The sequence below is a fragment of the Anopheles ziemanni genome, chromosome 3 (assembly GCF_943734765.1).
Source record: "Anopheles ziemanni chromosome 3, idAnoZiCoDA_A2_x.2, whole genome shotgun sequence".
Taxonomy (NCBI): Eukaryota; Metazoa; Arthropoda; class Insecta; order Diptera; family Culicidae; genus Anopheles; species Anopheles ziemanni.
Genome location: NC_080706.1, coordinates 33,476,613 through 33,500,067, shown reverse-complemented (window position 1 = coordinate 33,500,067; position 23,455 = coordinate 33,476,613). Strand labels below are relative to the sequence as shown.

Sequence of the window (23,455 nt, the reverse complement as noted above, 5' to 3'; positions counted from 1 at the left end):
GTTAACACCACACTCATAGCGTACGTAATATAATCCAAATGTGTTGCCAATGGGCAGGTAGATAAGAAGCTAAAATTAGAAACCGATGTTTGTCAACACCTAAAAGCTTTGCACTAATGTCTGGTATGAAACAGTGTGTGAATACATGTAACAAATACACGGGACCAATGGGATACGAAATCACAAGGCAAAAATGCGTGTGCAGAAGAAAAAGATAAGAGAAGAAACGAAGGCATTAATTAATGTCGTTTTGATGTGTGTAATGTAGTTTTTAGTGATGCTACTGATTCATATGTCCAATAATGGAAGAACAAAATCTGTGCCGAACTGATTGGGAACATCAAAACATTTATTTTAAATAGAATATGAACGAAAAAGATTCAAAGAACGAAAAACGTAAAATTGGTTATGTTTCTGGGGCTTTACCAGTATGTAGCAAATGTTCGATACATCATGACTGAATGACGGAAATTACTCTTCACGAGCGTTGTTAAATTACTTTTGCACCACAGCGATAACGAGAACACTTGTCGGGTTGACGAGATTAATTACATTTTCCCGTTCGCACCGTGCCACTTCAATCACCGATTGGATCGCAACGACCAACGGGTCAGAAAATGAATGAACTCGTTTAATGTTGATCATAAACCGTGTCATTATCAGGTACGGAGAAATTGAGCAAACATTCAAACAGGTATGAGGGGCATGTACGTGTTTTTCCGTCGGTATATGTCCTCAGTGACAATGAACTTCGCAGCAATGGAGGGAAATGTAAAAAAACGATAGGGTGCTATTAAACTGGCAATGTGTTTTTTCACTTGTAACGAAAGCAGTTAACGTGATAGAATGGTATGATTTTCACTCATTAAAAAAATGGGTATTATTATTTTACAAATTTATCGAAATGTGTTCATATGTTGTTCGTTTTTGATGATCTTTGAATTTATTTTGCATATCGTAAAAATGTATCAAACAGGAAAAATGAGTGCAACATATGATGGTTAAATTGAGTGCACGTAGTATATAACACATATAAAAAGAGTATTCCGTCTTTGACTACAATTTAAACACAGATTATCGTTCTTCTATGACACATTCTACACCATTGGGAGAGAAAAAAAGAGAAAGATAAACTGCAGCCAGTTTGCGGTTCGTTACCCATGTGCACTCAACTTCACTGCAAACCAGTTCGAGTAGGTGTCGCTGGTTATCGGTCGTAAAAATGAACCAACCTGAACAATCCACTCCTTCGTTTGGGAAACATTAAACCGACGACAATTTAAGAACCCCATTGCATGCTTCCACATGATGCTCAAATGCACACAAATTAAACTATTTCTTTCGATTTTTCTCATCAGGCTGAAAAGCTTGGTGAAGAGAATTTAAAGAATGAAAAATATTTAAGAGAATTCACCGTTTACTGCTTTAGTGTCCGGGCTATATCTATCTCATGGTTTATTTATGTAGTTCTTGCTTAAAATTAAATTTAAAAAAGGCAACTTTAATGAAATGGCTAAAATAACCGCTAAAACCAACGTAATACTGAGTCTTGTTTGAACAAGTTTTAACTGTGCGGCATAAAACAAATTTTCACCCATTACCTTCAATGCAAACTCCATCGGTAAGGCTGCTGTTCATTTAATGCAATTAATTTTAACTTCTTCTCTACGATGCTTGGATGATAGCTTGTTATAGCCACAGTTTCCTAGCGTCTTCCCTCTGGACTAACGGCTGCATTGCACTACTTTGGTGGCGCTGCAGAAAAGCTTTCTTAATGCAACGTAAAGTGCAGTTGGACGTTCAGAAAAGAAAAATAAAAGTTAGCTGGCTCGTTGCGACGATCCATTTACATCCACGAGAACTGGGGGTGTGTGAGTGTGATGAAAGTGAAATTAAATTTAGATCCCTCCATTAGCTAACGGGATAATTTCTCACCGGAAATCTAGCCGGAAATTGTTGGCTACGCTTGAACGCAGGCGACGCCTTCGATGGGAAACGCCCATCGCCGCCGAAGCAGAAAGTCCATCCTGTGAGGATTTCCGGTTGAATAATTAGCTGGAGACTCAGCTAGCTCAAGCCTTGAGTCTGTGCTTTGGAGTTTCTTGCGCAAATGTGTGCGTATTTTCTTACATTGTTGAAAAATATAGTATTATTCAATTTCGTGCTAGAGCGAGCAATTTTCACAAACATTATCTCCCAAATAGCCTTCCATTTGGCAACGTCAAGCACAAGCGTTGCTTGAAATAAGTGGTTTTGTGTTTCCGGTGGAAAACGTTCGAAAGCATATTCTCTAGTCTGTGCGAAGAATCAATTTGATTCTGTGGTTAGTCAGCATATTGAAATTGGTTTTAGCTGTGTTTGCTTTTACGGGATCTGTTAGATGTTACCGTCTTGGGCAGATGTGCTCCGATTAATAGAGGAAACTTTTCCATTGGAGTACTGTCATCGGAGGCACCATGCGCGGGTTGAGGCGTGTCTGTTGGGAAAAGTAATTATTTAATTGAATTCAAAGTAAGGAGAAAATTTTAACCGTTTGAAGAATTGCCATTAAACGTAGTAGATAAGTCCAAAATAGATCTCGAGATTTGATTCCGTCAATGTATCATTTTATATTATTATCTTTCACGCTTTATACTAATCAGGTCGATCTAAATGGTTCTCTATGATGTGCAAACCGTCTGTGCCTAATGTCATCCTTTCAACATCACGATGAAGTAATCGACAACCGATTCATGTTATGAACTTTCCTATCGGTTTTTGATCACACAGTATCATGGACAAGAAAACAGCCAAAGATTAGGATAGAGGCGATGAAGAGGGTCATTCAACGTTCCGCCGCACGCCGGTCAAACATCGATACGGGCAACTCGAGGATGTGTGTCCATTTGGAAAGTAAACACTTCAGCTGATCGATCGTGTATCTTGGACAAACTTTAACCTCGAGCTCAAGAGTTGCCTTAAGACGTTCAAACAAGCACACTCGCACGTACCAATCCTTATGCTGCTCCTCTTTCTCTTTTTCTCTCCCTCCTATGTTGCGGTTATAGACAAACTTTTGATCCCATTCTCGATACTTTCACGCACTGTTTGGGAAAACAATCTTCCGCGAGTGTTCCTGGTAGGTTTTTCGTTTTCATGTATGGGGGTAAGTTTGACTGTTTGCTTACTCACTTCACGTTAAGACGTAAGGGATACGTTTTTTTTCTGACAAACTGGATCGATTTTTAGAAACTGATTTGTGAGATACATTGTTTATTGTGTGTAATAAAAGTTTTGTTTTGTTCATTATAAAAATTTGAGGAATAAACTTAGTTCTCCAAATAAAACTTATTAATTTTCTTTTATAAATCCTTGCAGTAAGAGGGTCAAAATAACCAAACGCATATCCACTCGAAGTGAAGCCGGGTTCACTTTGAAGGTGGACAACGTGGAATTATTTGAACACGGTAGGAATTTTGAACACATTTAATGTCAACGATAACATTATCGACCATGTTACCAGGAACCTGGGTACAGCAGGGTATCAACCTCTTCAACCCAAACGCCGTCACGTTTCTGCCATATGTCGCCCAACTTCGCGTAGCCTCCAGCGAATAGATGCCGGATTGGCGCAAACCAATCCACAGCTTAACGCGAAGGTAAAACGCGATTTTGTACGTCTGCCCACGTACGGTTTGCATTATGGTCGACGCATATCGGCTCGGGCCGATTAGATACGAAAACCGGACGAAATTTCGTAACTGTCGATCAAATCCGGGCATCGACATTATCGTCTCCGCATCGATTGCCTCCGATTCGCAATTGAGGGATGGTTTGCGGCGTCTTCTAACTGGGGTTTCTTTTACGAGGGGTTTACCGCAGATTGAAAACGGATTTCCCTGGAAATCCAATCCCCGTTCCCGTCACCAGTCGTTCACCGCGTTCGGAGTTTTCCCTCTGCGAGCAGTTTGGCCGAGAGAAAGGGTTCATGGGATGGGGCCACGCTGCGGGCAGCTGATTGGATGTGTTAATTTGAGTGATGAGGGTCTCGGTCTGCAGTTTGGCCCGATCCCGGTAGCATCGAGGGCCAAGGTGCTTTGACCTGCCCCTTCGGTCGTGGCCGGTTCAAAGGGAGATTCGGAACATAGTTGACATTTATCTCCCACGACAGTCACAGCAGAACCGGGGACCTTGTCAGCTTATTTTAAATTAACGACTTGTTTCTCATTATTGCTGTATTACCTCAAGTGGTTGGGTCTGCCATTACGAAACTCCAATTTTGTAAGTGGTCACATTTGTATTCCTAATTTGATTCGTAAAGGACGAGCCCAGAAGTTATGACGTCTCGAACATGTATGAGCTGAAACAGTGTCAAGGGTTTAAAAAAGAGATGATTCAGTAGTTTCGATAAAATTTTGAATAAAATTACCTTTGCAGTATAATAAATTCCTTCAAAATTTTGTCTTTCTATCTATCTATCTATCTTTTATAACTGAAAGCATTTGCTCTTAGCAGTCAATTATTTTATTTTAGAATAAAAACAAATCATTTGATGCCTAAGGCAAATTGATTGCTTAAATTTGAATGAAAAGATTTGATATGAAGTTTATGTTTTAACTTCTCTTTCCAATGATAAAGAAAGCAATCTGAACATTTGAGAAAAGTTACCTTCCTCCCTACAGCAAAGTTTAAAACTGAAATTAGCTAACCTACCAACTTCCGTCAACAAGTTGCTTCGGTTGGAAATATACTTTTTATCACGATGCGAAGTAAAACACACACACACACACACACACACAAACATATTCACAAGTGTCACAATTGACTCCGCCAGACGTAGGAAATGTGTCCGCCGGGACAGCGAGATTATCTGCACGATAAGTAACAGGGTGAGTAGACAAACAGCTGGCAGCGATTTGGGTGAATTTCACTTTTTCCGAAGGAAAAACCCGGGACCGGTGAATGCGCTAGCCGAGGCTTTTCGAGGTCAATTTTTCCCCCCCGGGGGGGTGAAGACTTTTTGGCATGTCAAAATACTAGCCGCCCTAGGAATGGAACAAGACAGCGGAGGAAGTGAAACGAAGAAAATGTTCCATTATCCGCAAGCCTTACTGCTACGGTGGAAGTTGGTTTCCCTGCCACCGGCGATTGGCTGACTATGGCCATCTTTTTCCATCATTTTCTTCTTCTAGGAAAGAATTGATAGAGCTTCGGATTACGCACCGTTTCTGCCGAGACGGTATTAGATCCCACGGGACAGAATACCATGAATGAGCAAATGGGCCCACTGGAAGTGCAGAGTTTGCGGGTACGAACGAAAGAAATAACGAATCCTAGATAAGCAAAAGCCAGACGAGATGTTCTAGCGCTTAAAGCTTTCCCAAGAGGTTGATTTTTTGTTTCAAGGGTTACGTTTTCCTTTAGCAAATGTGATTATTTTCAACGAAAAGATACTACTATCAAAAATATAGAAAAGCGCACTTATGTATCTTTTGATTTCGTTTGCCGGGGTTAAAATACATTTACCGTCAGTAATTGTCTCCTCTTCCGCTTCGAATTATTTGTTCGCACATCCTAGAAGTGGTTTTTCCGTCGCGACATACCTCGCTGGTAAATATGTCACTTAAGTGAAAGTCCTTGCCGGGACCGCACATTGCTCGCCAAGCCTGTAGAGCTTGCTGCTAATTAAACAAATTAATTGTTGTCGTTTCCTAGAACCAACAAATGTCTTCGCCCTCTCGATGTAATTGCTCGCCCAGATTGTTTCCGCCAGATTGAGCTTTAATCAGGCCCGTGGAACGATCTATGCTGAAGTGGTGAGGCATGTTTGGCTACCACCTAGGATACTTCCGACCCCGAATCTTCGCTTGAAACGCCGGTTCGGTGCGCTTCTAGTGTAGTGAATTGAGCAGAATTATACTTTCACCATTTGTTCCGCCTCTGCACGGCGCACTGGAGCTTTCGGTTGATAAGAAATTTAATTAAAAATTACTGACAGCAGCTTTTACTTCGTACCTACAGCTGCAAGGAGAGTCTTTCGAGCGTTGTTTTTTTCAGTCTGTTTGTTTTCAATGTCTTCCAAGGCCATGGTACCGTGCGTCTTCATCGTTCACGGCGAGATGAAAGTTCGATGTCATATTGAATTGATTCAGCTGACGCTGCAGTTTTCTTGTGCAGTGTAGCACAACTTTGAGCGAGTAAAATAAGAGGCACCGTCGGTGGTTCGCATGATATGATGAGGAAGGGTCGACTTGATTCTTTGAAATGCTGTTTGCTACCAATGAAACTCAAAGCGTGAAGCGTGAGTAATTTACAAAACTTTTCATATTTCACTTTATTACACTGTACAACAATGTATAGCAATGAATGGTGCGCTGTTTTATACAGCATACCTTCATTTCGTGGTGTAGCGTTGAAAATTGTGTCCAGGCGATTTTCTTCAAAACACACAAAAACACAAAAATACCATTGTATTGCATAGTCTATGCAAAGGCGATAATTTTCCAGCAGTGCATTGAAGTAATATTTATTGAATCAACCCATGCGCGAAGACCTATTTCTCATGATCGAGAGACAATTTTCGTTTCGTTTTTGTTACGGCGCACAAAGAAGAAAACGAAAGATTTTATTTTCATCTTTCTTTCAAGCCTCCTTGATTCTTTATTCGCCTCATCGTGATGTACAGGCTTAATCGTAGGAGTAGAATAATATTAGGTTACCTTCAAGCAAAAATAAAAATTTTAAAGTAAATTTCCACAAGCTCTTTCTACAAAGTGCTCCATGTTGCATAGTTTATAAACAAATTCACCTTTATGCTTAGAAAAAATAACATTTACTTAATTATAGATGCAAAAACTTACCTCTACGCAACAATTAAGCCTTTCATGTGAACAGTTTTCGGGTGAAATAAATTCGGATTGCATTCAATGAAAGTACCAAACGCGAGCCTGTGTGCTTTTGGGGGGAGAATTTATTTCAACTGTAAGATTTAAAAACCCTACGAATTTGCGTGTTTAGAAATCGTCTGCCGTTGGCTGAGCTAATAATTTGATGGACTTGCTAAAAAGTGCTTCTATCGAAACGTATTTTTTCCATAAAACCCTGTTCGGTTGCATTTGTTAAATTGTTTTACCACTTCATCTTTAACGGTTTTTTTTCAGTGTTTGTCAATTTTACGATTTTACATGACAGCATACTGTAGCGTGTTAGTTTAAGTAGTTTATTTGTGTGTGGATCGTTTATTGATTATTCTGCAGGTAAAAAAGTGGTTTTCGTTTGTTAAAGTGAATGATGCTACAAACTGTACAGTACAATCGTTCTTTAAACTCTTTACAATCACTATTACCCATTGGCGTAGTTGATGGAGGATAAATTTGTTACTACTCGATGAATTGAATTTCGATTTGTTATTCTTTTGATGTGGAAACAATAGAGATTTTCAATCTTTTGATGCTTAATTTTCAAGCAGCGTACTTCTTTGATGTGTTTTCTAGCTCCAGGTAGGTCACCTGCTAATACGTTATTCTACGAAACAACGCTTCAACATGGGATTTCCTTTTCTTTCACACGTATTTTGTTTATCTATTCGCATCATCCGACGATTAATTTGATTTTCCACTCTTGTTGGCACCACGTTTCGATGAAAATGCATTGCATTGAATTGTGCTTCAGTTTGCAAGACTTAAGGAGCCATCGGTCGATTTTACGCACCATATAGCAAAATTTCCACTCTTGTGTGTTTCATTTGTTTGCACATTGCTTCTATGCTACCCACCTAGAATGAGTGCTGTGTGTTTCAGGTAAATATATCGCTAGCGGAAACCAACAGCAAACAGTTCGACTCACTTGAATTGTACGATAAATTGATACGATTTCTATCCAATGACCCACATGTTGCAATTGCTAAGGAATTGTACTCACTTCCTGCGGCACTCCTGCGGAAAAAGGTACTCACACTACCGAAGCAGCTTTGTTCGGAACAACTAGAGCCTTTGCGCAGTAGACCCTTCTTTAGTAAACAATTTCTTTCCTACCCGGTTTATCTCTTTTTAACCAAAGGTGAGCGAACAAAATGCAGCAGTCTCTGTTATATTACTTTCACCGATCAAAATATATTTAGAGCGCAACTATGCCGAGCCAACCTTTAAACTACTTATCTTACATAATTTTGAGACTTTTACGGCGTTAATAAGTTCTTCACTCATACTGATGAGTTTGTATGCTCATTTATTTGCGTTACAGTTCTGAAGCACAAGATCTAAGTTCCTCCCATGCGTTAGAATCTTCAATACTTTATTTGTGTCACGATATCAACTTAAACCATTATATTTTTCGTTCTAATCTAATCCAATCACTTTTATCGATATCGGATTTGCTTAAACTCTTTTGACGTACGACTAGACTAACAAAGATATTTTTGTCAATGTTTTTTTTCTAATACTAACGTTTTCCCGTTACACACATATGTAATTATTTTCTTCTAAGAGGATGCATTTTCCAACATCCATCACTTCATACCACATCCCTATCTAATGAACAACGTTATGCAGTTTCTGCTGTTCAACTATTTCGCGCTGGTGTATTTGATGTGGATAAATGTTTTAAATTACCTATAAAAACAGGCATGTTTTCTTGTTCAGCTGCATTTTCAAAGTTTTCACTCAAATTTGGTTCCCTTCTGTTGCTTTTGCCATGAAAATCACTTTCTTGAGCAACTATTGGACGATTTCTCCAGCAGATGAGTACGGCAGTAGAAAATGTGTATGACAAATGCTTGAGGCAAATAACACCAAATTCAAAATATGCATAGAGGGTTTAACTATCTATGTGCGATTTTCCACGAGCAAGTAAGCAAACTCATAAATACATCAATAAGGACATTTCATTACCAAGCGGCATAAAACCGAGCTTTGTAAGGCCCAGCTGATGTTTGGTTGATGTGATGAATGGATTAAACCAACATCCTTGCGGGATGACATGTACGCAGAATTTTGCAACGCCAGTTGGTAACTTTTTCTTCGCTCTGTCACGTTCAACCATGTCTTTCCATCGCGGAAAGAAGGTAGCAGAGTGGTAAAAACGAGGAGTGATTTATGTGCAAGTTGGGATAAAACACATTCACGTTACATGACGGCATGCGAAAAATTTGAAATTTTCTCAGATCGACCACGTTACCCGCGACGCCATTCTTTGGTGTACTTTGTGCAGCCGTGAAAAATCCACTCCGTCAACGCATGCACGACACCCTTGATGGCAATGCAGAGGACAATGCTGACGGTGTTGATGATGATGATGGAAACAGTTTTTTGGCAGTTTGGCCACAGTGCGTGCGAACTGTCGGGGTTTGCGCGCAATGCAAACAGTAAACAAGAACATAAAACATAGCGCGAATTTATAAGATTGAAGAGCACCCGAAATAAAGAATGCAATGAGCGTATCTATCGTAACAGTAGCGATCTTTAGGAAGTCTGGGAGCAGATGGAATTGGAGGCTAGACGGAGTTTGATGAAGCGAGAAACAAGATGTTAAAGGATCAGGTCATAAGGACAGGCATGATTGATGCCACGTACTGGGTTTGTTCCTTTCGCAGCCATTCTCATAACTTAAGGAAAAGCTAGTTACATAAACACTTTTTCAAACACCACTAAAGGCCGTTGTTGCGTAGCTGGATCTTCCAGAGAAATCGAAGGGGCTCAATTTTGTCTATGCTGCGCAGAAAGTTAACTTTTTCACAACAAAAGCAACGTTCATTACCCCAATATATCTCTTTTGCACATTAATACATTTTGAAACCAACGTGTTTAGCCTTATCTTGCCTAATTTATTTTAAATAACAAAGAGATACTCGTTGACGATTATCATTATTGTTTTCTTGGTTTATATTATTTCTAGTTCCTTTCAGGTTTATTTTTTAACTTCTTCTGTACAACCAATCTCTATCAATTATCTATTAAATTGTTTCTCTTCCGCAAAAACCTACTTCCGGAATTCGCGCTTATGAAAGGTACAGCTTTGGGAAATGTAGGAAACATAGTTTTTTTTTTCTACACTTTTTCTGCTTATTATCATCTATTATCATTTTTTACTCTCGGAACCACTGCAAATGATTATTTATATTATTATTTCAAACTCTTAATAAATCCACCCCGACGCTTACCGTATCGAAAACAGCACTTCAACAGCCACGGAAAAGGGTCCCTCGAAGACTCAAATCCTCGAATTTGAAATCGTTGTGCGCGTTGAATACACTGAAACGTAATACAGTTCAGGATCTTAAGTGGGGGATGTTCATAAGCATAAACAAATTCGGGAGTGGTTAAGGAAGTTTAAAAAAAAAAGTATTGTTGTTTAAACCAGTGTGACATTCGTTGAATAATAATAAAACAATTCAATAATAAAACTCCAGATCATAACTGCAAAAACTGTAACGAGAATGGAGAACATAAAATAAATAGATTAATTAGTGCAAGTGCGTTAAGTTGTTCTTATTTTCAAATAAACCCACTAGTTGAAATTTCATGAATAAACACTGTGTATAAGAAAATAAAAAAAAAACAAATTTGTATTTTGATTGTCAATCATTCAAAAACAGTCGATCTCGTTATTTGCTTTTTTAAAATAATTATGAGTCAAATATTAAACCATAAAAGCCACAGGTAGAGTTTCACACTAATATTAGTTTTGCTATTACCAAGGGTTGCAAAATATCGTACTATAACTTGAAATGTTAAATTGACACCGTTTCTAAATACTACATTTGTGCGTTTAATACATCTATATTTGAACATTTTTCAATTTGCCACTTGTTTGCGATTATTAGTCAGTGACTAAACATTTTGTACAAGTTACGAAGAAACCCCGTATTTTTAATAAATCCAAACTTAAATTCATGACGTATCATACACATTTTCAAAAACGGAAATTCATTGTTTACTCTCATATCTATGGTTTTCCAAGGTAATATCCAGTTAGGAGTACCAGTGGTTACAAAGTGGCACGTGGCACGAAGAAACTGCCTGGAAGGCAAAAAACATACCTCATCCCACACTTCCAAAATAGTTTCGTTCTTGTTGCATGAACAGGATGGATTTAATTTTCCAAGTGAAAGCCGTTCCGCGGCTAAAACGCACGTCACTGTGAATAACATCAACGACTTACTTCCTGGTGCGAGGGAAAGTAACGACATTCTCGACAACTAGTGAGACTCGATGCATTCAAAAGCATAAAAAGACAAGTTTATCCCCGGTGTTACTGCGCAATGTTTAACTTTCACTAACGCCAACCCGACTCTGGATCCCGCGCAATTGGCATTAAGAAAAAAAGGACGCAACATAAAATTGGACACAATTGAAAGATACAAAGACTGGGACACGGTGTTTCTCTGGGTCGGGATTTCTGTTCACTGGAAAAGAACGAGTAAAAGGGAACGGAGCAGATAAGGGTTTAGCAGAAAGCTTTCAAAAGCCCGGGAAATAGTGTTTCTACTTCTGCAGTTTATGCCGCATCCGATTGAGGAAAAGGCAACCAAGTGGAGCATCACAGAATAGATGAGAACGAAAAAGGTAGAGTTTGGTATACTTCAACCCGTCGGTCTCAGTGACATCAAGTTCCGGCCCGCCCTCAGAATCTCTCTTTACTAAGATTTGTGCTGTTTGATCATATCCCACTGAATGAAAGTACCTCTTGTAAAAGTTCCTTCTTCGGTTTAGAACTTCAAGAAACTTTTCACTGAAATTGGGTGTTCAGCGTCAGATACTCAAGATCACCTCTGTGGAGAGGACTGCGGATGTTCAGCGAGGCAATAATATTCTATGTCTATTATACTTGAATGAGACTTGGGAATGATGGAAAACACGCATTCAGCAAACTACCTGGAATTTACAACGACAATTCTTCAGAAACTTAAATTGATATTTGAATGTTCAATACCTTTTTATAGCAAGTTTCTGTACTAAACAACACAGCGCATTGGAAGCCAAAATAAACGAGCTTTAGTTTGCGTGATTGATATTTGAAACAGATTAATTGCAAGGGCTTGAACCAGAAATTATAGTTGTTTAGTGATTTACATCAAATGAACTTGAAGCTACTGTTTGTTCCGATAAACTAGGGCACAATAGCACTAGCGCTTGTAAATCGCACGGAAAACTATTCGGCGAATGTATAATAAAGATTCACTGGTTATGGTGCCACTGGGTCCTCATTAATCATTTCCTTAATCAACTAACAAACCGCCCGAAGAAAGCGTGGTCGAGCGTAAAAGGATTGGATTGTGTCACGGTTACTGTCACGCAAGCGAGGAATTAATGATCTTCAGGCAACTGTTGCCACGTCGAGCGTTTCGTTGATCGTCAGAATTCCTAATTTGCTTCAGTTACTGCTATCCAGATAACCCCTTTTCGGGGAAATTGTTTTAGTTTATAGGTGTTCGACTGCCTGTAGAATGGATAGAAAATATTTGTACTTTGACATAGTAAAGTAATTTACTAAAACTCGGTCATTGCATCTACTTTAAAGTATGTAATGCGTATGAAAACTAGAGCAGTTCATTTTATATCGAAATGGTGATGCAACATCAATGAAACAATTTATTTTTTGCCGAGGATATGTTTTATCATGGCTAGTTTTGAAAGCTTTCAGCGATTGATTGGGTTTTTATCCTGACTCGGCTGTGATGACCTCGATTGATCAATCTTTCCATCAGCAGGATTGAAGTGGTCATAACAAACCGTACGTTAATCGTCAAAGAACAAAGCATCCGGTCCCGGAAAGAGGACATCCGGACTGGCCAATAGTTCGAAGAGAAACCATAGGGCACACAGTCTAATGAGTTTTTGCCTCCATTAGAGTCCAGGCTGTTCCTTTCCATTCAATCGTTGAATCAATCGTTCCACTCTTTTTCAATTTCCTCTAAGATTAAATCAGCTAATGTTAAATGAACCTTGAAATTTTACACTTTTCAGAAAATTTGTACATAATGGCGCTGGTAACTTCCAAAATGTTCTGAATCACACAACACAAAACAGTCTGGGACCGTTGATTCACCGAATGAAATAAAACAATAGTTAAGCTCAAAATTTTCTGAAGTTGAAAAAATATCAACAGACAATTCTTACGATGGCCGAAGAAAGCGTGACTCGCTAAACATTACATGTTACATGCGGGGCATGTTGGATGAGTTTTTTTCGAAATCATTCCATCCACGGTCGACTCGTAAAGTTCGATAAAAGTACACACAATTTCACTTACGTGCCATGTTGCCAGTATCTCGCTCTCGTCCGAACCATTCCAGGTTATCCATCCATATTAATCCAGGGCGGAAATGGAACCAACCGTAGCGAGGCTGGTTCGGACCTTTACGAAGGGCCAATGATTACGAAAAGGCACTCGGTATGTTTTCTTTTTCACTTTTCTTCCATTTTCTGTGATTCAGCTAAGATTGAAAAAGGCCCGTTCCTTCATGGGTGTCACGCAGGATACGGAATTCTTTGGAGTAGCTTAACTCGGATAGATAGTCTTCACCTTACAGCAAGAGTCTACACCAGCAATGGGGTTTGTGCATTTTTATTTTGCTATAAACTTCTATCCACTTCCACCGGACAACACATTTTATTTTTGCTCTCAGGTTATGATGTTTATGAGGGTTGCATCCGGTTTCGTGATACGTTGGCAGTAAAACTCACAACGAGCAATCGAAGTAAATGAAAATGAATCGACAAGATAGAGACATCGCAAGTGCTGGTCACCAATACGGAGTTCGTTTGCTGTGTTTTATATGTCAACCCGATGAAGATTTGATCTACTATTCTGTAATCGCAAAATAATTCTTTACTGGATAATATGGTTGAAAAGTTAAATATTTGAGGAAAACGATTACGAAGTCGCGAATTGTAAACGTATCAAAAAATCAAAGAGCCGCTTGGAATGATTGTGGCAAGATGATTTGGACAAAATTGAAATTTTTCACACGGTAAACTTTACGGTTTGCGGAAACAATTGACGACTAAATGTTTTCGCTATTTTTTCCATCTTTATAGTTTGTGATGGTTGAGTGAATCATTTCTTCTGATATGTAAGGACCATTTCTGGGGTGTGGAATGTCCTGAAGGTTGGTTATAAAATGAAGTTCAAAGTGAAACAACGTATTGACAAATGTGTTGGTTGCCTCAAGGGATAACTTAACTTTTAATGGTTGCTTCTAACCAATCGTATTTTCGGTATCAGGATAGAAACTTAAAATACGAAGCCAATCACTTCATTTACCCAAAACTGTGTAAATTCATTTACCCATGGTCAACATAAAAGTACCCAACAACTTCACCCTTGGGTAATCACCGTGACACAAAACCAACAGAACCTTAACCACGTAATTTCTATTCCACGAAACGAGGTTTATTTGAAAGAACGTAAACAGTGTAACCCAAATCGGATTTAACGTTTTCAGAAATGGCTTATGATGAACTTTTTGTAACTTCTCCTTGTTACCTGGTGCCGACGCCAATGTTTACTTATTGACTAATTCAATTCATAAGATTAAAAAATGTGAGAAAGCGCTTAGAAGGCAAAAGTCAATTAACGTTGGGTTCTGTTATTAGTTTAAGTAAAAGCATTGACTCTACAAATATATAAATACATTTCCCCAACCTTTCCAGATTCGGTTTTGATTTTAGATTAAAATGTAGTGAGTTCAAATATCCTACCTTTCATGGGCATTCACTTGATTTGTCTAACAGTCGAGAAAATAGGCGTTTGTAGAACTCTGATTCACTGTACATTCTGGTTTTTGCTTAATTCCAAATGATGTGGACACGACCTGGCTTGGGGCTTAATGACGAACGCTGTTTAAAGAAATGTGACCGACGTTTCCTCAACCCCTTCCGGTTATAAAATGTCCGGACAGCTACCGGTGCGAGTCGTTTTCGTTGGCAGTGGCATGTGACGTTGGCTGCCCTGTCGGCGACTTCCGGGACCACAGTAAACGATCTGCAAGAGAGAACGGGATGGAGAAACGATTTGTAGACTTTGCGATGGGCGAGAAGAAACCGGGATAGGATTGTCGGCAATCATGATGTGCATAAACCAGATTTCCTAGGAGAAAACTTCCTCTAGTGAATTGCAATCTGCTCGGTACAGGCTGTTTATTTGGAAGCTTCATTACTGTTACAATAATCTCAGCTTAAAATACGAGCAACACCTTGCAGGCAAGGGTGGAATTGCTGACGGTGATTTAGTTTATTTTATTTGGAGGAACAAAACATTGATTGGATAGCGCATCACGATAAATAAACAGTTGTTACACGGATTAATTACGAATGAAGCAGGCTGCACTTAAATCATGGTAGTTAACGTTTCGAGCATGAACATTTATTTTACTTATTCTGTGGGAGATATCATTATGCTTGTAGAATTCTTATTGGATATACATATTGGATATATGCATATTGGATATGATTGGATTCTGTTTTAATCAAACGCTTCATCAAACGTATAAAAAATGTCCATTTGGTATTCACCTGAAATGCACCATTTCTGTTTGCATAACCGCTAGCTCCACTCTACGTTAACATTGCTGCAATCGCTACAAATAAAACTTAACATTTCGTAGCTGCCGGAGACACTCTGACATTTTTGTACACTCGTTCCATCATTTGAACAGTGAGGGAAAAACCAGATTCGTTTGGTTGATGAATGCGATTCACCGGATGCACCGCAAAATTGAAACTAGCTCATATCCTCCCGGTGGGATTGATGTTTGTTTTTCTTTTCATACTGCACGAATTCCCCTTCAGGTCATCATGGTACGTCCTTGAATTGGTATACTGTGTCTTTTTCATGCAAATCATAAACTCATCTACTGTTCCTTTGGAACGTGATGTGAAAAGCAGCGCCCAGAAGGGCTAACGACAAACACCTTCACTTGGTATTGCAGTATCATATTTATCTCGAAGGTAGCATCCACAAAGTACACTCACACATTCGTCAACGCCTTTTGAGACCGATGAAGAGCAAAGGCGTGGGGGCATCTGTGCTTTAATCTTGGACGTACCGGCAGATGCTTCAATCAGCGATCCAGCGAACAGGAAAGACTTTTTGCTGGTGGATAAAAAAATCCCATCAACACAATTCCATTCCCTTGCGTTATGCACTTTGTACAAACAACGAAAGCCCCACAATGGAACAATGGTAGACGAGGACGCGACGATGACGGAATAAGATTATGTTGGCTGCTTGTTGATGCTGGCCGCTCTGGGATCTCGCTAGGTAGCGCACGACGAACGTCAGCAGGAAAAATGGAATTGAAAAACATAATTTTCTTTCCTCATACAACCAAAGGTTGAGCCGCAGACCCTCGGTGACACCAGAATGTATGCAATTTGTTGTGGTAAAATGGTGTTAAGAGAAAGGGCTGATCTCAACACTGAACTATAGAGAGCAAAGTAAAATGTGAGTAAGGGACGCGAAGATGTACAACGAAAAGGAAATATAGCCATCCATTAAGAGTGGAAAATAAAAAGGCAGTAGCGGTAAAATCTATTGATCCACTTTATGCACTAGAGAGTCCGTCATTTATCATTCAAATTAGTTTCGCTTGTGTTGATTCAATGAAAGAGAAAATCATGCAATAAATCATTTCACACCATTTCTTTTCTGCTGTTTCATAGGTTACACGCAGATAGTGAAGTATGGTGCATTCGGTAGCTTCTTACAAAGGTTGGCTACCGCTTATTCATCATACGGTTTGTTACCTTTATTTCTTTGATAGTGTAAAGCACGAAAACGCAACGAAACACTTAAAAAGCTCTTCACGTTGTGCTGAATAGTTATACCTTTGTCGTTCACTACAAATGCTCTGTTTATATTTATTTGAAGTTACGCTCTGGCATTTATTCAATTGCATGCCATGTCACGCTTAATATCATTTAAGCCACAATAATGCTACAAGTGCAATTAAGAGTGTGCAACGAAGTACATTAAATACATGTCAGCATTATGCTATCGTGGCTCGGTTGCTCGTGGCCCGATTTGGTTCGCGATTGCTTCTCGAAGCGCCGTTGTGTGAAACGGTAGCTCTCTTCGAAAATATCCTTGCTACAACCAGTGGCCATATGCCACCCGAGCTCCGGTAACTGTTTGGTGGTTTGTTTTCCAAAGTCATCTTCTGGCGAATGCGTGTAGGAACAACGTTGTTGCTCCAGTTAGATTCCACTGCGGTGACAAAGGAACTCCATTTTCTCTCCTTGGTGCACGTGTAGCATGCGCCAGCCGATGGCAATTACAACTGCATCTGCAATTAGTTCACTGGAGCACGAGCGTAGTTTCATCAGCGTGTTTCCTACTACCCTCGGCGTCCTTCTTTATGTTTATGGCTCGCTCTCTCTCTTCTTCTCTTTGGCATAGCTGATTAAAATTCCGTTCCATAACCTGAACCCTGACTTTCTTCGGAAATGTGACGAAGCAACGAGTCAACTTCATCCTTGTTCTACAGTGACATGTGGTGATGGTTAAAAGCGTCTATCGTTTGCATAACCACGTTCGCAAATAACTTGTTTGCAAACTTCGAACTTTGATCTTTCCATAAATAGATCTCATCACACAAACGAATGAAACCTATGAAAAAGATTTTATTGTATGTTTATAATTTACCTTACCTTTTTAACAAATCTATTAATACTTTGCAAACTTTTCCATCGATACCAAAACCTTTTTCGAAAAGCAATCCATAAATTGGTGTCTTTTAGTATCGAGCTGCTGAGAAGATCCCATAATATCCTGGGAGAAATGTTTGACAGTCGAGCTTTCTTGTTGTTTACTTTATTTCTATATTGCAGCTCACTTTTGGACAAAAAATCTCTCCAATTCTCGAGCAACGTGCGTTGGTGTGACAACAGAAGTTGTAACAAGTGTACAAGAAAACAACGGATGACATCTCCCAAGACGATCGCCCAGGCCATTCGCTTTTACATCAGTGGCATGACACTTTTGTGTCTTCCAATTGAACAAAAACTGTCCAACTTTCCTTATTCCAACGATGCGAAAGATATGATAAACCGACCCATTGGTTTGAACATCTCAAAGCAGCGTTCCCGTGTCAAAAAACAAACTGTATAACGGGAGAATCATGACTTCCTCCCTTTAAAATCGGAGAATTAGTGGGAAATAATATCTCGCAAACATTCTTGGAATCATAAAGTCTTTTAAGAATAATAATCCTAACCAAACAGCTGTAGAGAAAGCATGATATCACAAAGAATATCTTAAAAAGTTAGCGGAAAAGTGTCCTCTTGACAGTGCACGAGCTGCTACTAAACATTGCGCTCGACTTTGATGATACTAACGACGGCGCTTGGTTGAGGCGTATTAGAAAGTCACTTTCATTCTCGGTAGCTAAGACTATTTCGCCTGTCTTCCTTTTCTAACACGTCATATCACTTTTGTCATCCTGTGTTGGAGTAGACAGAGCTGGTAGAACATTAGGGAAGCCAAAACGGCTCACGTATTAAATATTTATCTCGTTAAACATCAGTTTACCTTGAGCTGGGAGCTGTTAAGCGTGTCCTAGGATTTGCCAAACGCGTGTCCTTGACACTCAGGCCTCTATTTATTCAGAAATAGATGGCAAAGATACCTTTGTAGCGTCAAAGGAGGAAGGGTAGTGATGCTTGAGAATGTGACATAACTTCGCGGAAAAGTAGGTCAACGTCATAAGACATGAATAACGCTGATTTCTTTGGTCGGCTCTTGTCTTCAGGATGGGAAGAAAATGGTTGACTTCCGGAAACAAATCCAATTATGTTACTGTCCAATAATTCCGACGTTTGTTGTCATAATTTGTGGTGCGTCATCAAATGTGAGCCATGGTGTTAAGTGGAAGACTGAAATACTAAGATTCAATTCATAAAACAGTGTAACATACAAGTTACAAAACAGAAAAATATTTTGTAAGTCCATCTATCATAAATATATTCACCAGGCTGTTTTGTTTTCCGTTGCTGCAAAGCTCTGTGCACGGATTTGGTTTGGCATAAATTATTCAACAGTTACGGTAAAGAGTTAAAAGCACGATCCTTTTTCGGTGAACCGACACTAAGCTGTCCCTGCAATTGCTTCGCATCCTTTTTGGCGATGGCATTATCGAGCTGTCCCTTTGTGGGTTCCTTCGTCTGCCTGTTTAAAATTGCTCCTTCAAATTTAACTTGCTTTCTCGGTCGATCACAACCCGAGCGTACCAAACCAGGGCGGCGCTTAACATGTTGGTGGTTTTGAAATTGCTTTTCCGCTTGCAGTTTTTCCTGCAAAAGTTTGTTTGACACGTTTGATCAAAGTTTAGCGCTCAAAGTTTAGTTTATCTTTTTTTAGTCCATCCTGTTGTGTATAACTTATCCTTGTCATCGTTGTCGTTGACATTGCAACAATAATATTTGCAGGAGGTGGATTTTCTTGCTATTGTTTTCTCAAATGAGAAAACACGCTATGGCTGTAAATATTGAACCTGTAGATTAGTTTTCCAAACTCTTCCTGCGATTCCCGCAACATCGATCATCGATGTACACCCGACCGGAGAATCCATTCTCTCGACACTCAACTCATTATGAACAACCTTTACACCCAACATGATGCAGCAATTGCAGTCGGGTATCATTACACAAGATTGGTTCATTAAAATGCAGAAGAAGATACGATGAACATGTGCTGTAAGTTGTCCACCACGTACATTAACCTGTAATGGGTATCTACATTAAGTCGTACGGTAATGCAGACAGTTTCCAAGGTACGCCAGCTTTCCATGCAACATCGTCCCTTGGAAGTTGATGGATATATTGCGATTCGCCAGCGCGATGTCGCGAACGGTTCGTTTCCTGTTCGCAAGATCCATTTCCCAGAAACAGAGCACTCGTCCCATCGTCGTAATGATGACATCTGCACCGACGCCGCGGACTGCTTGCAGTCGACATGCAAATGTAATGAGGAAAACGAATGCAATTTGTCTGCACCTTTGTCTGGGTACGATGTACGAGTGCAGTTGATGAATTCTCTGACCCAGAAACAACCGGTATAAACCGACTTGCTGGAATAAGATGGTACAATGCAATCAATCACAGCAAGGAGAGAACTATGTTCCATCGATAAACTATGTATGCAACGAATGGCACATGTGACCATAAATGTTCATTGTGTCAGACATTAAACTCTTTTGGCGGATAAACACCGAAAGATACTCGAATATGCGAATCCATACGTGTGTTCACTACCTTTGAGAAATGTAGGGAAGTTATCTAATCTGAAACCAACGTTCAGATCTTGCCGCCTTATTTACGCACTCGTTTTGCGTAAACAAACACCGATGGAGTGCGCTTGGTAACGTCGGGTCTCACATCACCAGCGGCCGTCAGTCGTTTGGAAGATTTTTAAATAAACAACTTCAGTCTCGGAATTCCACTTTCCCATGCGCGAGATTGCATGACTTAGTGAGCATGAAGAAGCAGAAATGTTTTGCCAAAAACTGGTGGAAAATAGCCGTCATCCGCTGTTTGCCCTGTCGTTTGATAGAACGGATTAAACACTCGCAAATGCACCTATTCGGGGTTACTTTCAAGCACATAATTAGAACAAAGCGAGCATGAGATTTTCTCTCCCTTTTTTAATCACAGCTTACCCACAGGATGTATATAAGTGAGATTTCAAATGGAATGTCACTGACATGAAACAGCTCTTGAAATTCAGTGCGATCGCATAACTGGAAGTTTAAAGTATCCAGATTGCTTTTGGTAGCTCCTAATCTGGTTTTCCTCAGATTATTTTGTAGTGAGTGGAAAAATTAGATTGTTTTTTGCCTAAACACTTCTTCCGGCTTACTCAACATTTTGAACATACGAGTTCGGAGCCGTTTTGAAAGCAAACGAATACAATATCACGTGGGCGCATGTTTTGTACTCCCACCTAAGCACTGCCTATAGATAAATATTAATTGGACGCATTCCATAGAATTACTTACATAGTCATCGATTTTATCGTTGCTCAAGGAATTGTGTTTGATAGAAGATCGAATAGAGCTTATGCCGCTTGTGAGACTTGTTTTTATAATTCAAATTCATAAATTCATGATTGAGCATAGTATATTGGTTTTATGTACTATCTGGCCACTTTCAGCATGTTCACCAGCTGCAATCAGATACATAACAATGTCTATTATCGATTGTTTGCATAGACGCGATAAAATATTACTCTAGTCTATGAATTCATACAGTCAAATCAAGATTTCAAGAGAAAAACACCGAGCTTCTACCTTATGCTGATAAATGCTTTCGATTGTGCAATGAAGGTTTGGTTTGACAATGAAGTTCTTCAGTAATGCATTTCCCATTGAGCAATGGCAATCAAAACGGATCCAGTCCGTACGGATTAGGGTTTCGTTTGTACTGTTTGAAATAATGCTTTGCCAACAATTACTAAGTCCGATGTGTACCATTGTTCGTACCACAATCGTACAACCAACATCCATGGCGTATAATTTTTCTGTGGAAGCAACGCTTAAGATTTGGTGACAAGGCTTTCCAATTGGAACCTTTTCAAAGCAATATGATGCTCCTGCTACCGTGACCATATGTTTCATCGGGGGAAACCTTGTACGGGATGAAAGATGTTTCTTTGTTTCTTTTCTCGGATAGGAATATTTTTCATTGATACAGGCAACCCCAGCAAAGCTAATAAAGGCATCAAGAGCACTATTTGCCTTTGTTCCATGTCGACTACATCTGCTCGTTTGTTAATCTGAGACTAAGGTCTGCTTTTACTGTTCCGAAACAAATTTAATCCAGCGTCCATGAGCTCGTCTCAGCACCTCGGCATCAAGCGAATGGTCACGTCGACAATATAGGCTTCCGAGACAAAGCACATCACAAAACCCTGATGCTGTTTACTAAGGACTCCTGTGCTAAAAGTGCAAATGTAAATGAGTTTCACGTGACAAAGAAATCGAACCGTCGTAGAGGGACAGTTCGTTGCTAGCCGAACCGAATCGACATCAAGACTCGTGTTTCGGCTCACGTCAACCGGAAGCGTCATCAGTCACGTTTGCAAGGCATCGTTTCAATGATGCAAAATCAGCGTTTCGGGTGCACTAAAAGCATTTTACTGCTGAAGAATATACCATCATCTGTTACCTTACGTGACTTGAAGATGAGATTTTTAAGCGTAATAACGTTTTTAAGAGTAAGAAGATATTTTCTTCACTAGGCTTGCAGGCAGGAATGTAGTTTAGTCACTCAAAAGTTCGTTTAAAATAATTACGCTTAATATTGTAACAACTAATCCACAACATTTTGACTTGAATAAAGTATTGTTGATGGTGTGAGTCGAAAACCATCGTCTCTGATTTCTGACTCGCCTCCAGCAAATGCCTTTAAGTTCGCCCTACATATACACATTTACAAAAACAACCCACACCCCCGCACAACGCAGTCTATCCAAGTGGCATAATGGAATGACAAATGACTTCCAATGGCGAATATAAAGAACGTAAATAACTTCGAAAAACCGGAGATGAAAAGAACTATCCCAAAAGAGATCCGGCGATTAGTTGCCCTTTTTTGGTTCGATTAGGTCTCTGAAGGGTGGTGACAAGGGTCCACATGAACCGTCCAGGGGTACCTTAGTTCCCTACCATGTAACTTACCTTGCGGAACGCCTTCCGGAAGTTTTCCGAAAGAAACGCGTACAGCAGCGGATTGATGCAGGAGCTCGTGTACGCGAGCACGTGGGAGACTATTTGCAGCGAGATTTTGAAATGTGTGTCCGGCACGAAGACTTTGACACTTTTCAGCACCAGGATGACCTGTGAATAATATATCAAAGTCGATTAAAATCGGTGAATCGGATTTAACATTTCTTCTATACATTAAAATCGTGTAAACACACTTTCATCTGCAATCTAGATGCGTGGAAATGATAGTGCTTTTACATTTAATAAATAAATTTTCGAAAACTCCAAACTCATGCATCATAGAAAATTATAAGAAATAATCCAATATCAAAGTTTTTGTTGTTCACCTAAAACTCCAATTTATAGCATAGTTTCATCATCTCCGAATCCTTTCATGCTTAGGGAGTTGATGCATTTAGGCAACCAAATATAGCAGCCGGTCAGCAAAGCAATTATCATTTTAATGAGACCCCCATTACAGCCAACATGTAGCGAAATGTTTTACAGGTTCCAGTTTCCTAGAGCATAAAATTGAATTTCTGATGAAAACTGCTCGTCAAACCGGGTGGTAGTTGGATTACACATGAGTTGTGGGTTGTTTTAGGAGGATAACCCAAATGGTCTTTTGCCCAACAGCAGCAGTGTTTATCATGTTGGTTTACAGCCACGGAAAAGGGTATTCGTTTAATTGCAACCCTGCTAAAAGTGCTTATGCTTTTTCGGGAAGTATCTAAATTCGTTTTATGCACGAACGACCAACATTCTTCGCCAACATAC

At 39.6% G+C, this 23,455-nt stretch overlaps 1 protein-coding gene across 1 annotated transcript in view; it reads right to left on the bottom strand.

Annotated features, from left to right (window-relative positions):
• Window positions 1-14,859: 14,859 nt before the first annotated feature.
• Window positions 14,860-23,455, bottom strand: part of LOC131286488 (allatostatin-A receptor-like) — a 33,754-nt gene continuing 25,158 nt past the window's right edge. The window contains exons 3-4 of the mRNA XM_058315448.1: window positions 22,652-22,810; window positions 14,860-14,961 (exon numbers count right to left, since the gene is read on the bottom strand). Coding sequence (XP_058171431.1) covers window positions 14,860-14,961; window positions 22,652-22,810 — 261 coding nt within the window. The remainder of the gene's footprint in view (window positions 14,962-22,651; window positions 22,811-23,455) is intronic.